The 12,211-nt window shown below is 41.0% G+C and overlaps 2 protein-coding genes across 3 annotated transcripts; one reads left to right on the forward strand and one right to left on the reverse strand.

Annotated features, from left to right (window-relative positions):
- Positions 1 to 148: 148 nt before the first annotated feature.
- Positions 149 to 5,264, reverse strand: tchp (trichoplein, keratin filament binding). 2 transcript variants are annotated; one of them, XM_080468399.1, is made up of 13 exons: positions 5,194 to 5,259; positions 4,737 to 4,931; positions 3,257 to 3,467; positions 3,101 to 3,157; positions 2,703 to 2,771; positions 2,137 to 2,310; positions 1,930 to 2,042; positions 1,785 to 1,851; positions 1,512 to 1,684; positions 1,341 to 1,422; positions 1,073 to 1,258; positions 851 to 994; positions 149 to 744 (listed from the first exon to the last, which is right to left on the reverse strand). In XM_080468399.1, the coding sequence occupies exons 2-13, from the start codon at positions 4,925 to 4,927 to the stop codon at positions 712 to 714; spliced, it is 1,500 nt and encodes a 499-aa protein (XP_080324525.1). In that variant the 5' UTR covers positions 4,928 to 4,931; positions 5,194 to 5,259; the 3' UTR covers positions 149 to 711. The 2 variants fall into 2 exon arrangements, with proteins under 2 accessions (XP_080324525.1, XP_080324526.1); XM_080468400.1 differs by lacking the exon at positions 4,737 to 4,931 and having other exon boundaries at positions 5,194 to 5,264.
- Positions 5,265 to 6,054: 790 nt separating this feature from the next.
- gltpa (glycolipid transfer protein a) lies at positions 6,055 to 9,642 on the forward strand (the record flags this gene model as incomplete). The annotated part of the gene is made up of 5 exons (XM_080467179.1): positions 6,055 to 6,157; positions 8,811 to 8,869; positions 8,954 to 9,087; positions 9,185 to 9,335; positions 9,460 to 9,642. The coding sequence occupies 5 exons, from the start codon at positions 6,055 to 6,057 to the stop codon at positions 9,640 to 9,642; spliced, it is 630 nt and encodes a 209-aa protein (XP_080323305.1).
- Positions 9,643 to 12,211: the final 2,569 nt, after the last annotated feature.

Consider the following 12,211-nt stretch of genomic DNA (forward strand, 5'->3'; position numbering starts at 1 on the left):
AGGGATGTAGGTGGTGCAGCTGGGTGGCTGCACTTTGGAAAAATAATTATTTTCTAAATAAATTTAATTTATAACTAGACTGTAGTCGGTGGTCACGTATTTTTGATGTCATGCTTCAGTTTTCAGCACCAAGTAACGTGACACTTATCTGATTTGATGGTAACAACTTTATAAATGTTGCACATTCAAATGGAAAATGTGCACTCTGTAACAAAAATTACAAAACAAATTTCATCCATACAAATGTGAAAAGACAATAAATTAACACAACATTTGGCCAACAGAACATACATGCATGTTTCATCTTTGAAAAGGCACTAAAGGATCAAAAAGTTCTTTCTACTTTAAACAGTGATGGTCTCTGTAGGAATGCAATAACTCAGAGGTTGAAGGTTTTCATCCGGTCTATATTGAATATTTCTCCATGTAAACATTGTATTGCTATATTTTCCACTGAAACTTTAAGTGTTTTCAAGAGTCATGACAACAATATTTCATCATGTCAGTCTTAAACCAAATCCCCAAATCCCTTTAGCTTTAATCTCAACAACATTTTTACATCAGCTCATTTTTATGAGTCACAGTGGAATCATGTCGGTAAAAGATCGTTGTGGTTAATATTGACAGGAGGGGTATCCACAATGCAAATTATATACAGCGATTTAAAAAAAAAAAAAAACAACCATCTGAAAATGAAGTGTGAATTCCGTCTCATGTCCAGGCTGACTTCGGTCTGCTGTGAATCTGAAAGAGACAGTTTTAGATCCATTTTAACGTGGAAGAAAAGCTTTAAAACCTCCACCCTCACCATGCAGGACGATTTAACAGCAGTTTGATTTTCATTGTTCACCTTGTCCTGGTAGCCTTTGTTGGCCATCCTCTGCATCTCAAGCCGCAGCTCCTCCTCTTGCACATGAAGGGCCTTTCTGTGCTCCTCTTCCTCCTGCTCTATCCTGCGCTGCTCCTCCCACTGCTCTTGGTGCTGCTGCTCCACCTGAATCATGTAAATACAAGCAATGTCACTAAAGCACACGGAGTGGCAATGTGCTCTGATGTCGAGGCCTGTGCCAACCTGAGCATGAATCTCCTGCAGTCGCGCCGTCCGTCGACACTCTTCCTGCCCCTTCTCCTCATGTCGGCTCTTCGTCTCGTTCTCCAGCTCCTGGATCAGCTCTTCTCGTCTCTTCAGGGACTCCTCCTGAGCCTCACGGTTCTTCTGCATCTTCAGTTCAAGCTGCTGCTGTCTCCCCACCAGCACCTTGTCCCCCAAAAATAAATAGCAGCTTGCATTTCGCAGTCTTTTACATTTTCGATGCCAAAGTAATCTGGAACCATTTTACCTCACGCATTAGCCTTTCTCTGGCTCTTCTCTCCTTCTCCCACTGAGCTTCTCGTTTCTCCCATACACGCTGAGCTTCTTCCCTGAAGTAGGTAGTAAACATTGCTTTGCATTAAGAAAAGCAGCAGGAGTGGAGTCCTGTGACGTCAACCCAGTGAATCAGGGAGCTCACCTGTGTAAAATGTCAAACTCGGCCTCCCGCTCTCGCTCCAGCTGAAGCTGCTCTTCGATCACATGTTTCATCCATGCAGCATCTGCAACAGCTCTTTCCCTTCGCACGGTCTCCAGCCTCCTGTCCTCGTGCTCTCCTTCCAGCAGGGCTGCCAATATTTTACGATCGGCCTCCTGGATGGCACGTATTGATTGCAATTGAGCAAAACATCAAGGATGGGTTGAAAATTGTCAAGAAAAAAAACCCTATTATCAGTGCATGAGGTGGATTTACCAGTTCCTCCTGTACTTGCTGGGCTCTCCTCTTCAGCTGAGCTCGGTATTGACGGATCAAGAAATGACTGGTGAAACATAAAACCGTTAAAGTCATTGCTGCCTCAATAAAGGATCATAACACTCACAGAAAAATGCTTTCTCACCCCATCTCAGTCTTCTTTTTCTTTTCCTCCACCTTCCTCCTCTCCTCTTCCAGGTTGTCCAGCTCCCACTGCTTCACCAGCAGACCTGCTTGCTCCTTCTTCAGACGGGTGGCCTGAGTGAAAGCGCAAATCAAAAGCGGAGCTTAGAGGCACATCTGCAGGTCCATTTTTTGCCCGACATAAATACTTTGTTGAGACTGTGCCGACCTCTTCTTCTCTCAGCTTCAGCTCTTCCATCTGCTTGCGAAGGTCCTCTGCTCTGTTGCGCTCCTCTGCTTTTCTTTTCTCCTCAGCTTGCTTCATCCTCTCCAGAGCCTCTTTGCGGGTTCTCTCGTACTCATTTTCAAAGCGCTTCTTCTCCTCCAGCTCCACCACCTCTTTCTGCATGTTGGACCAGACGGGTCACTTACAGTAGGTGTCAAAACTTTCTCAATTATGCACCATGAGGAGATCAACCAGAGTCGATCGCTGACTTGATACTGTGCTCACAGAGTACATGAACACAGTGTAATTAAAAATGGATTTAGTCCATTAATAATTACTTACATAAAAGGATAATGAGAAGCTTAATGACCCAGTCTATGTATCATCACTCGCCTCACAGAGGCGGTGTCACTGTCACTTAGAAGTAAAAACAAAGACCATTTCATGATTTTGGGTCAATTAAAATGAATTGAGTGCGTCATAACCTGACAAATAATATGTAGCCTTGAACAGACGTTCTAACACTGGATCAACACAAAGTGAAGCACAGCGGCTTTAGATTGTCTTACCTGTTTCTTCTCAGATATCTGGCCGTGCCACTGGCTGACAACATGATCTTCGTGTAATGCCGACTCGAGCTGCAGACAGAATGAAAAAAGGAGGTGCGACACAGCGGAGACAGAGATACTGATGAACCCGACTCTCAGAGGAAGGGATACCAGAACATTTTATTCTCTTAAGTCAACGTTGGACTCGAGTTCACAGAAGGTCTGGATCACAAGCCCTCTTGGATTCCAGATCAAATCTGGCCAAGAAGTGTTTGTTTTCGCTACTTTAGAACTCTTAAAAAAAAGAAGGGCCAGTAGCTCGATTCTTGAAAAAATTAATCACTTAATCATCAGTCCCAATCTGAGTTACAAGGTTTTACCATTTACCACCTTTGCATCAATAGTTGAGGCTCTCCTACCTCTCGCAGTTCTGGGGTGTTTTTCCTCCAGTGCTCTCTCAGCAGCTCTTGAGCGAGCTAGAAATAAGAACACAGCAATGACACAGATTACACACCAACATGGCACAACACCAGGATACCCGTGGATAATGAAATTAGAATAGAGGCATCCGGTACCTTTTTTTTCCTTTCCTCTTTTGCCGAACGAAGCTCCTCGGTTTTCTGCACCAGCTGAGCCGCCACTGTGCTCCTGTCAGGCGTCAGCCCTCGGAGCTCCGCCTCGTACTGGTCCTGCTCCTCCTGCAGCAGGGTCCGGAGCCGGCTCCTGCGCTGCTCCAGTCTGGCCTTCTTTTCCTCTGCCAGATTCTGTTTGTGGTATGCTGACATGCTGAAGAAAAGTGAAGCAAAGGATACTTTGATTTCTTTTATCTGGGATCTTGGATTGACTGTGTCAAAATTTGATATGGTCTTTCTCTTTGCCTCGGAAGCAGCTGTTCAATCACAGGAACCTTCCCCAGGTGCTACGAGCTATCACAAAAACTTCATTTTGAATTCTCGAATCAGCATTAGAATTCAGTTCCGGAGCCACCGCCGTCCTCACAGGCAATACACACCCTGGGCACCGTCTCTTTCACCACCTCACTCAGGAAGGCTGTGCCAGCCTCTCAAATGCAGGACTACTGGTTCACCCAGAGTTTCGTCCCTTCAGCAATATGTCAAAGAATGCACCAAAACAGTCAATAAATCTTACAAGATTCCCCCACGCCAAAATAACTAGCAATTATACACATGTATAATTGACTTTCTGCATATTCTATACCTTACAACTGTATTACTCCACACACACACACACACACACACACACACAGGGAGAACATGCAAACTCCACACGGAAAGGTACCGACCGGTATTTGAGTCCCTATTTTCTTGCTGTGAGGCATGACTGCTAATCACTGTGACACCACCGTGCAGCCCGAGGTCATCAGATCATGCAACCGCCACATAGAAAAGCCAAAGACAGACTTAAACCACGATACTGCTTGAGAGTACAACAATATCAGTCTAAACCACCACATCACAATGCAACCCTAATTGTTAACAGATATTAGGATAATTTTTTGACTGATTTGGTTCACTACAAAATGCCAGAGTCTTCATTTACTCACCTTAATACTACTTGTACTAACAACATTAACCAACACTAACTCCAAGTTTAAAATATCTGAAATATAAAAAAACTTAACAGGACACAATCTGTGTTTTAAACATTGTTATCAAATCATTGCTTTATATATTTGATATGAATGACATTCCACAATGGAACATACATCAAATGTACACATAAAGAAACAGTGGAACAATCGGTCAACCTGTTCCTGAGGACCTCAGGGTTCTGGGTGTTTCCTATGCTACAAGGAAATCTGAAATACATTCAGGCCCAAGACCATTCAACGCTTTATAGACAAGAAGTAACATTTTTGAAGTCAATCCTTTGACACACAGGCAGCCAGTGCAGAGATCCAAGTTCAGGTGTGATGTGCTTCACCCTCTTGGTGTTGGTGGGGACTCTGGATGAGCTGCGGCTGTCTCGGCTGGAGCAGATGGAGCTTCGTCCAGTGTGAAATGTTGTCTGTGAGGATCGTGAGCTCATGTGTACCTTTGCTGGTAGGACTGTCGGGAGGTCCACGTCGCCTGTTTCTGGCTGCGGACAGTTTGCTCTCTCAGATACTGGGCATGCCTGTCCCACTGCTGCCGCCACCGGGCCTCCTGCTCCCGCTGCCGGGCCATCTGAGCGGCCAGCGCCCGGGAGCGGCCGGGCGCGTGGGCCGATAACGTGGGCAAAGCCATGGACCTGGATCAACGTCCAAGCAATACCTTTTACACAGCTGAATGCTTAAAACTAGTTCACATCTCTGGGATTAAGCATTGACTGCACGAGCGCGTTAAATCAAAAACATCACAACAATGTCAATGGATTTCACTTCATGTCATATTAACGCTGTTCCAGCGCGTTTAGCTTCACAATTATACTGACATAGTCTGTATATAACGACCTCGTTTGGTCTTAACTTGAAGTTAATTCAAATAAATCAACGTTGCTCCAGAAAACCCACCTTTATTCTGGACGCGGTTTTCCTTAGTTACCTTTTCGCGTCCTAGTTACTCCCACGCTACGGGATGTAGTAAAGGTCAAAACCAGCCTGAAAAACGCGAAACGTAATTCCGCTAAACATTGCCGTACACCGCTATCTCACTGGCGTTTGCCTATCATTCAAGGGAATACTTGGCGTTATCTGGTTGACATTTTCGTCAAGACACACGAATTAACTTTTATTTTGGAAATCGCGATGTTGAAGTAATGAGTAGTTTACCGGACTGTTATGTCAGAAACAGACTGGGGCCCTTTAAAGAGAATGCCAAACAAAGAAATTAACAAACACAAATAGATGTAAAAGAGAATTACGACAAAGTCACACAATCAATAAAGAGATCCATAAAACATCCCTATCAAAATAAAACATATGCACAAAGACAGACTGAAAAAAACATTTTAAAAAATTGCATGATATACAGATTTTGTTATCGTGTTTTATTGTATTTGATTTATTTGGATTTTACAACATCTTACAGTAATTAACAATGGTGTCCTACGTATTTGGGGCTTCAAATATAATGGATGAAATTAATTAAAACAAGAACCAAATAGCAGTTTCCCCAAAGCAGCGTATTTGTGTGTGTGTGTGTGTGTGTGTGTGTGTGTGTGTGTGTGTGTGTGTGTGTGTGTGTGTGTGTGTGTGTGTGTGTGTGCGTGCGTGCGTGCGTGCGTGTGTGTGTGTGTGCGTGTGGGTGTGCGTGTGTGTGTGTGTGTGTGGCTTCTCCTCCTCCTGGTGTCCCTGACTGCGCGGCGGAGGAAGCCTGTGACAGCCTGTTGCTGTTTTCACTCGAGAGGTAAAGAGAGTGTCTGGACTTAAGAGATGGCTCTGCTAATGGAGCACCAGTTCAGACAGCTGCCAGCTGACAGACAGGTGGAAACCAGACCATTTCTGGAGGCTGTGTCATACCTACCACCGTTCTTTGGTAAGTGAACTTCCCACAGTGTGACACTGCAACAACCATGTTGACAGTCTGGCATGTAGAGTTGTGCAGAATTATATTATAATAAAAAAAAATCGCTCTAAGACAAGGTTGTCAAACTCATTTTAGTCCAGATTCTACAGACAGGTCCAGTTATTCTAGTGGAGCATTGAAGTGGTAGTAATATGATTACCATGGCATACTAGTATTTTTTTGTGGGACAACACCCTTTCCCTTGGTAGTAGTGGAGGGAGATACTAAAACAGTGTGAAAACATTCCCACATCATCAAATATCCTATTTACAAAACCTGAACAAGTTGAACATTTTACAGTGAAATACATACACAGCATTTGGCAATTGTGATGATCCCTATTAGTGCAAAATATGGTGAACTATCAGAAAACTAACCCCTCCATTTGCAGTGGTGTGAAGCCTTCAAAGTACATGTTTTTACAGATTTGTCTCACAATATGTTTTTTTTTCATTAACAATGAAGTAGCGAGTTTTCATTGTGGATCTCTTGGCTTGCATCTCAGTTTCGTGTTACATCTGCTACTCTTACTAAAGCACCTCAATCCCCAGTAAATACATATTCAACAGCAGTTACTTTTGCCCTAAAAAAAATCGGAGAATTTCTTTTTTTGTGAGTTGTATAGAATGCATTGTAATCCTGTGGCAGGCTGGTTTCTACCCATGGGACATTTCTTTGGCACTGCTGCTCTACAATGTCAGAGGCTTAAGAAGAAAATTAGGTTTTCTAAATAAATTTCTCGTAACAGTGCTGGGTTATGATTGGATTCCCGTAGTGCTTTTAGTATAGGCCAGATTGAAGTCCGCAAACCGGGTGACATCAATTATGTACATTTATGAATAATGTATAATTCCAGTCCTTTTGACTGTTAAATTGGTTGACCAAACACTTAAAGATGCAGCTTCGATTTCAAACGCGACCATTTGAAAGGGTCCTTTTCAAGACTTTTGCAAAACTTTCATGATTTAATTGTTTAGCCTCGTTTTTTAATTCTTTTTTTTTTCTACAATACAAAAATTGTACAGAAGGGAAATCTGTCACACTTATCCAAAGCTCAACTAAACAATGCCACTCTTTTCAAATGATAATCTTTTTTGGATCGTATTTCTCTCCATCAAGCTGTCCACAATCCTTTAGCATGCATAATTTAATCCACTGGCCTGGATTTTAAGTTGTGAAAATTGATTAGTACGGTGTTGAGTTCCCCTTGCCCATTCACCAGTGGCACGGTGCGCCAGGGCATCTTTGTGTGACTTCATTCTGTATTAATATGCCAAAGTCCCTCTATTGAATCTGCCATGTGAAACCCTTGAGAGGAACCAAGTCTGATGTTGACATTAAACTCTTTCCTCCGTGTTGCCATTGTTTTTCCTGACCTGGAACTTTCCAGGCCAACTTTCCTACAAGCCATTAATGTCCTGCTCGCTCATAGTACTGCATTCACCTAGGTGTTTTGAATTAGGCTGACTAATTAGACCAGTTCTATACACTCCTTGATTGAAACCTTCACATTCCCGTTGGTTTGGTTACAGACAGATTATGCATTGTTATGGCCACATTATTTATTCATATTTTAACTATAATCAAATTTCTTACTGTAGCAAACTCCTTTCATGTCTGTTTTTCATCTCAACCATAGATGATAGTGAATTAGTGTTCTTATTGCAGTATGATGTTTTCAATAGTGACTGTGTATTTATCACAAGACAGTGGAACATATAGAGACGGCCAAACAAGCCGAGGACATCTCTGAAACAAGATCTGGTGCCATCAGAGTCGCACAGATGCTTCTGATGGGCACAATAGAGAGGACTTAGTCAGGAGTAGTTTCCACTAACAGCTCCGGAGCCGACCGCTGTCTGTTGTGCGAGCTGGTTGACCAGGAGACGTGTGCGGTCGAGACTCTAAATGTCTTATTGATAGGCGTCCTGTCACCAAATGCTCAGGTCCCGTTTTAGCCTACTTAACCAACACACCAAATGATTATACAATCTCGTGAATGCAGAGAAAGCAATGACGTCATGACTCAGGTAGATTCACTTTATTTTCAAGGATAATTGTCACAAAAAGAGTTCTGAGCAGACATCATAAACTCTATTCAAAGGGCTTTTCATTGCAGGAAATATGCATGGCCAGTGTCTGGCCTACAGCCCACATGTGGCCTTTTGACCATCCTTGATGAGCCCATCAATGAGAAATTATGAATCAAATGAAAATTAGTTAACATGATTGCTGCAAAAAAACGTCCTGGTTTTTATTTTTCTAGTGTCGATGAGTTCAAGTTTACCAATCTGAACTGTGTTAAAAGATTAAAATTGGAATCGCCCTTATTAAACAAAAATTGCCCCCAAAAAATGATCAAAGGACTTTTCTGTATTTGTATCACATTTATTTGAAAATAGTACAAGTTGGGTTTTTTGTGACTTTTGATTATGAATAGGCTGTTTACTTTCAAACACTCCAGTTTGATATATTGTGATCAATGAGTGATCATTGGTGCTCAAATAATTGTCTCTATTAAATCATTCAGAATGAACTAAGCAAATAATATTAATGGAAGAGCTGTAGATTTTTCAATGCATTTGACTTTTGTCATTCACACATTGTAAATATTTCTCCTCAGACTGCCTCGGCTCAACTATCTTTGCACCGATCAAAGCTGACATTTGTGGAAACATCACAGTAAGTACGATTACTTATAAGTAATATCTGATTTTCTCTTCTTGCTATTCTCACTGCCTTCATACATTTGATTATGTTTAATAGAAAATCAAGGCAGTTTATGATACAAACCCCGGGCGCTTCAAGACTCTTCAGCAGATTTTGGAGGCAGAAAAAGAAATGTACGGAGGAGAATGGCCCAAAGTTGGAGCAACGTTGTCACTTATGTGGCTAAAAAGGTCATTTACAGTTTCAACAATGGAGCGCAACATGTGTTTGTTTAATATGGGAAGAGTTTGCATTTGTCGCAACTGTGACTGTCTTCTTTTCCAACAGAGGTCTAAGATTTATCCAAGTATTCCTTCAGAGCCTGGTGGATGGTGAAAAGGATGACAACAACCCCAACCTCATTCGCGTCAATGTCACCAAAGCCTATGAAATAGCCCTTAAAAAGTACCATGGCTGGCTGGTGCAACAACTCTTCAAGGTGAGATCAGAGCAGCTGGGCACATTTCTGTGAAAGAGTTGTGACTTTGAATTATTTCCTGGAAATTATATTTTTTTTAACTCGTCAACGGAGAGTAAATTTGGCCTTCTTTTCACTCTCTTAGGCAGCTCTTTTTGCTGCTCCTTATAAGTCGGACTTCCTGAAGGCCCTCTCCAAAGGTCGGGATGTCAAGGAGGAAGAATGCTTGGAAAAAATCCGAAAATTTCTTATCAACTTTACTGCCACTGTTGATGCGATTTATGAGATGTATAATAAGATGAATGCCGACCTTGACTACACAGTGTGACTGCAGGATCTGCGTCTCTCTCCTAGATTACAGTCACCTAAAATCTGCAGTCTACAGCGCTGCAGTTTATTCATCAATATGGTTCACATCCTCTCAGCGCTCACTGTCGGATGGCATTTATAACACTGTTATTACACATCTCATATTTGTGCACTTTTGATCATCTGTGTGCCTGTGCTGGCTTCTTCATGAAAGTAGATTTGAACCAACTACATTTGTACAAAATCATTAAATGAGTAATTGATAGTTTCATAATGGATCTCAATACAATAAGTGAGCCAACAAACAATCATATCAAGAAATGCAATGCACGAGCACTTTGTTAAACGTTCATATTGTTAAAGCGCACACACACACACACACACACACACACACACACACACACACACACACACACACACACACACACGCACACACACACACACACGCACGTATACAAGCAAAGCAACAACTGGTCTGTTTATCATGACTCAGTGCATAATTTTATTTATTAACTCTTTATTTCAGATCCTTTGTTAGGTGTTGTTAGTATTCATTCTAAATGCCCTCCAGTGTTGTACTTGTGCCCCTAAACCGGAGGCAAAGTTCACATTTAGGTGATTTTGTCTCATTTTTTGACCTTTAATCAATTATGTTTTATACATATCATCCTGTGAAATCTATGCAGGCAAACAATAATGAAACAGTGTGACTCTTCATTATATTTTTCAAAACTATGTTTCGTAATCTTTGCTTGGAAAATTTTACAAGACTTTTGAAGCTTCGCTAAATGTTAAAGCGCTATTATAAAACAAAAAAGCTGGCTTGGTGTCTCATGAGGCATTGTCATGCAACTTGTGCCTTCTGTCATGTTGCAGTGTGTGTACTGTGCAAAATATGTCTTTCTTTGAAACCCCCCCCCCCAAAAAACCAACCTCTCATGTTCTTCTAAAGTCGAAATTCTAAACTCCAAATTGTTGTCTTCCTGTCGCACATTCTTCCATTTTTACTCAGCTTTTTTTCACAGACATATATTAATTCTACATCTGTGGATTTAGCTACTAAGTTACTATGTTTGATTGCGCTCAGAGACAACAATTGTACTTTACATTTTATGCCACTATATGTTCTGACAACTTTAGATACATTTAAATTAACAGATCAGGTAATAATGATATAAAAAGCTGTTTACATATCCCTCTTTCATTTATAAGACTCACTATGCCAGAGACCTGTTGTAGTGTTTTTTCTTTATTTTTTCTTTCTGTACTTTTGTTTGCATGATATTATATGAGCAAACGTTGCATTTGGAGTTAATTATTCTTTTTGAATGTGATATTTCTATATTGACATTGATTTTATTTTTAATGTTTAGTCTTTCTTGAGTAAAATTACAGGGAATGGAGTGATATGCTACAGGGAAGCAGCAGCTTTGTAGCTTGCGATTTAATCACAGCCTTGTAAGTTGTTGAAACTCCTGCTGTTAAGATCTGCTCCTTTAAATCAATATACACCCATATGTAGAGAAAGAAAAAACACATAGCTGTTGTAGTGTGATGCTAATGAGAGTGTTACCTGTAAGGTGAAGTGATACTGTGGGGCGTCTCAGTGCTGTAGTGCTTCATATCATTGAATCATTGAATGTTCAATTGGATGCTTCTATCAGAGCTAATGCTTGCATTTGAGCTTTGTAATGCAGAGGTCTGTCTATGCTCTATATGAACTCACCTGTAATAAACCATCTATCTTCAATATTGCTCTGTGGTGGCTGAAGTGAATCCCAGCTGGCTATGGGTGAAGCACACACATGGAGAGAATGCAAACTCATCATAGAAAGGCCTCAAAGGCTCAAATTAGTGATATTCTTACTCCGAGAGAAGACTGCTTACACTACAGCTAACTGAGAGAGTTATTAGGTTTTACACAAATAATTTTCTTTTGTATGTGTGACTCTTTGGAGGACTTGACACACCCTATTTACAGAAACCTGTGCTCCACTTCAGTGTGGTGATGTGATAATGAATGACTGAGAAATAGGTCAATAATTGTTAGGCAGCTAATTCTAAGGGCAGCCCCCCATGAGAGGGAAAGCGAGAGGGAGATTAAAATAAAGAAAAAAAAAAAACCAACCCATTAAGACTATTTGTTTTGTGTCATCATTTTGTAATGATACAAAATCAGTTCAAGGGAAGTGAATCACTGAAACAAACTGGAATAGTAACAGCAAAGCTCTAAACTGTTCTCCAGAAAATGTTGTAAGAGGAGTTACAACAGCAACAGTCAGGTGAAGTCTATGGACGTTTTTGTAACTACATTTTTCCAAGGATGAAGTTGTGTAAATTTACTCATTTTAATAAGTTATGTGTAGTTTTGTGTGATAAAAAGCTGTGGTAATTATTATTATTTCTTCTTCTTCTTCTTCTTCTTCTTCTTCTTCTTCTTCTTCTTCTTCTTCTTCTTCTTCTTCTTCTTCTTGTTATTATTGTTATTATTGTTATTATTATTGAGCTCTTTTGTTGTGTCTTTTGCGCTCTCGTCTGCTTCTAGCGGCCATAGGAGTAACTGCACGTCAGATTTCGTCGTTGGCTCC

This window comes from Lipophrys pholis (assembly GCF_963383615.2).
Source record: "Lipophrys pholis genome assembly, chromosome: 7".
In the NCBI taxonomy this organism is placed as follows: domain Eukaryota; kingdom Metazoa; phylum Chordata; class Actinopteri; order Blenniiformes; family Blenniidae; genus Lipophrys; species Lipophrys pholis.

Excerpts from the sequence above, each read along its gene's own strand:
- tchp (XM_080468399.1), bottom strand. The coding sequence starts at position 4,927 with ATGGCTTTGCCCACGTTATCGGCCCACGCGCCCGGCCGCTCCCGGGCG. Across the intron at positions 2,772-3,100 it reads ACACCCCAGAACTGCGAGAG|CTCGAGTCGGCATTACACGA; the intron begins GTAGGAGAGCCT and ends TTCTGTCTGCAG. Across the intron at positions 1,685-1,784 it reads AGCAAGTACAGGAGGAACTG|GAGGCCGATCGTAAAATATT; the intron begins GTAAATCCACCT and ends CGTGCCATCCAG.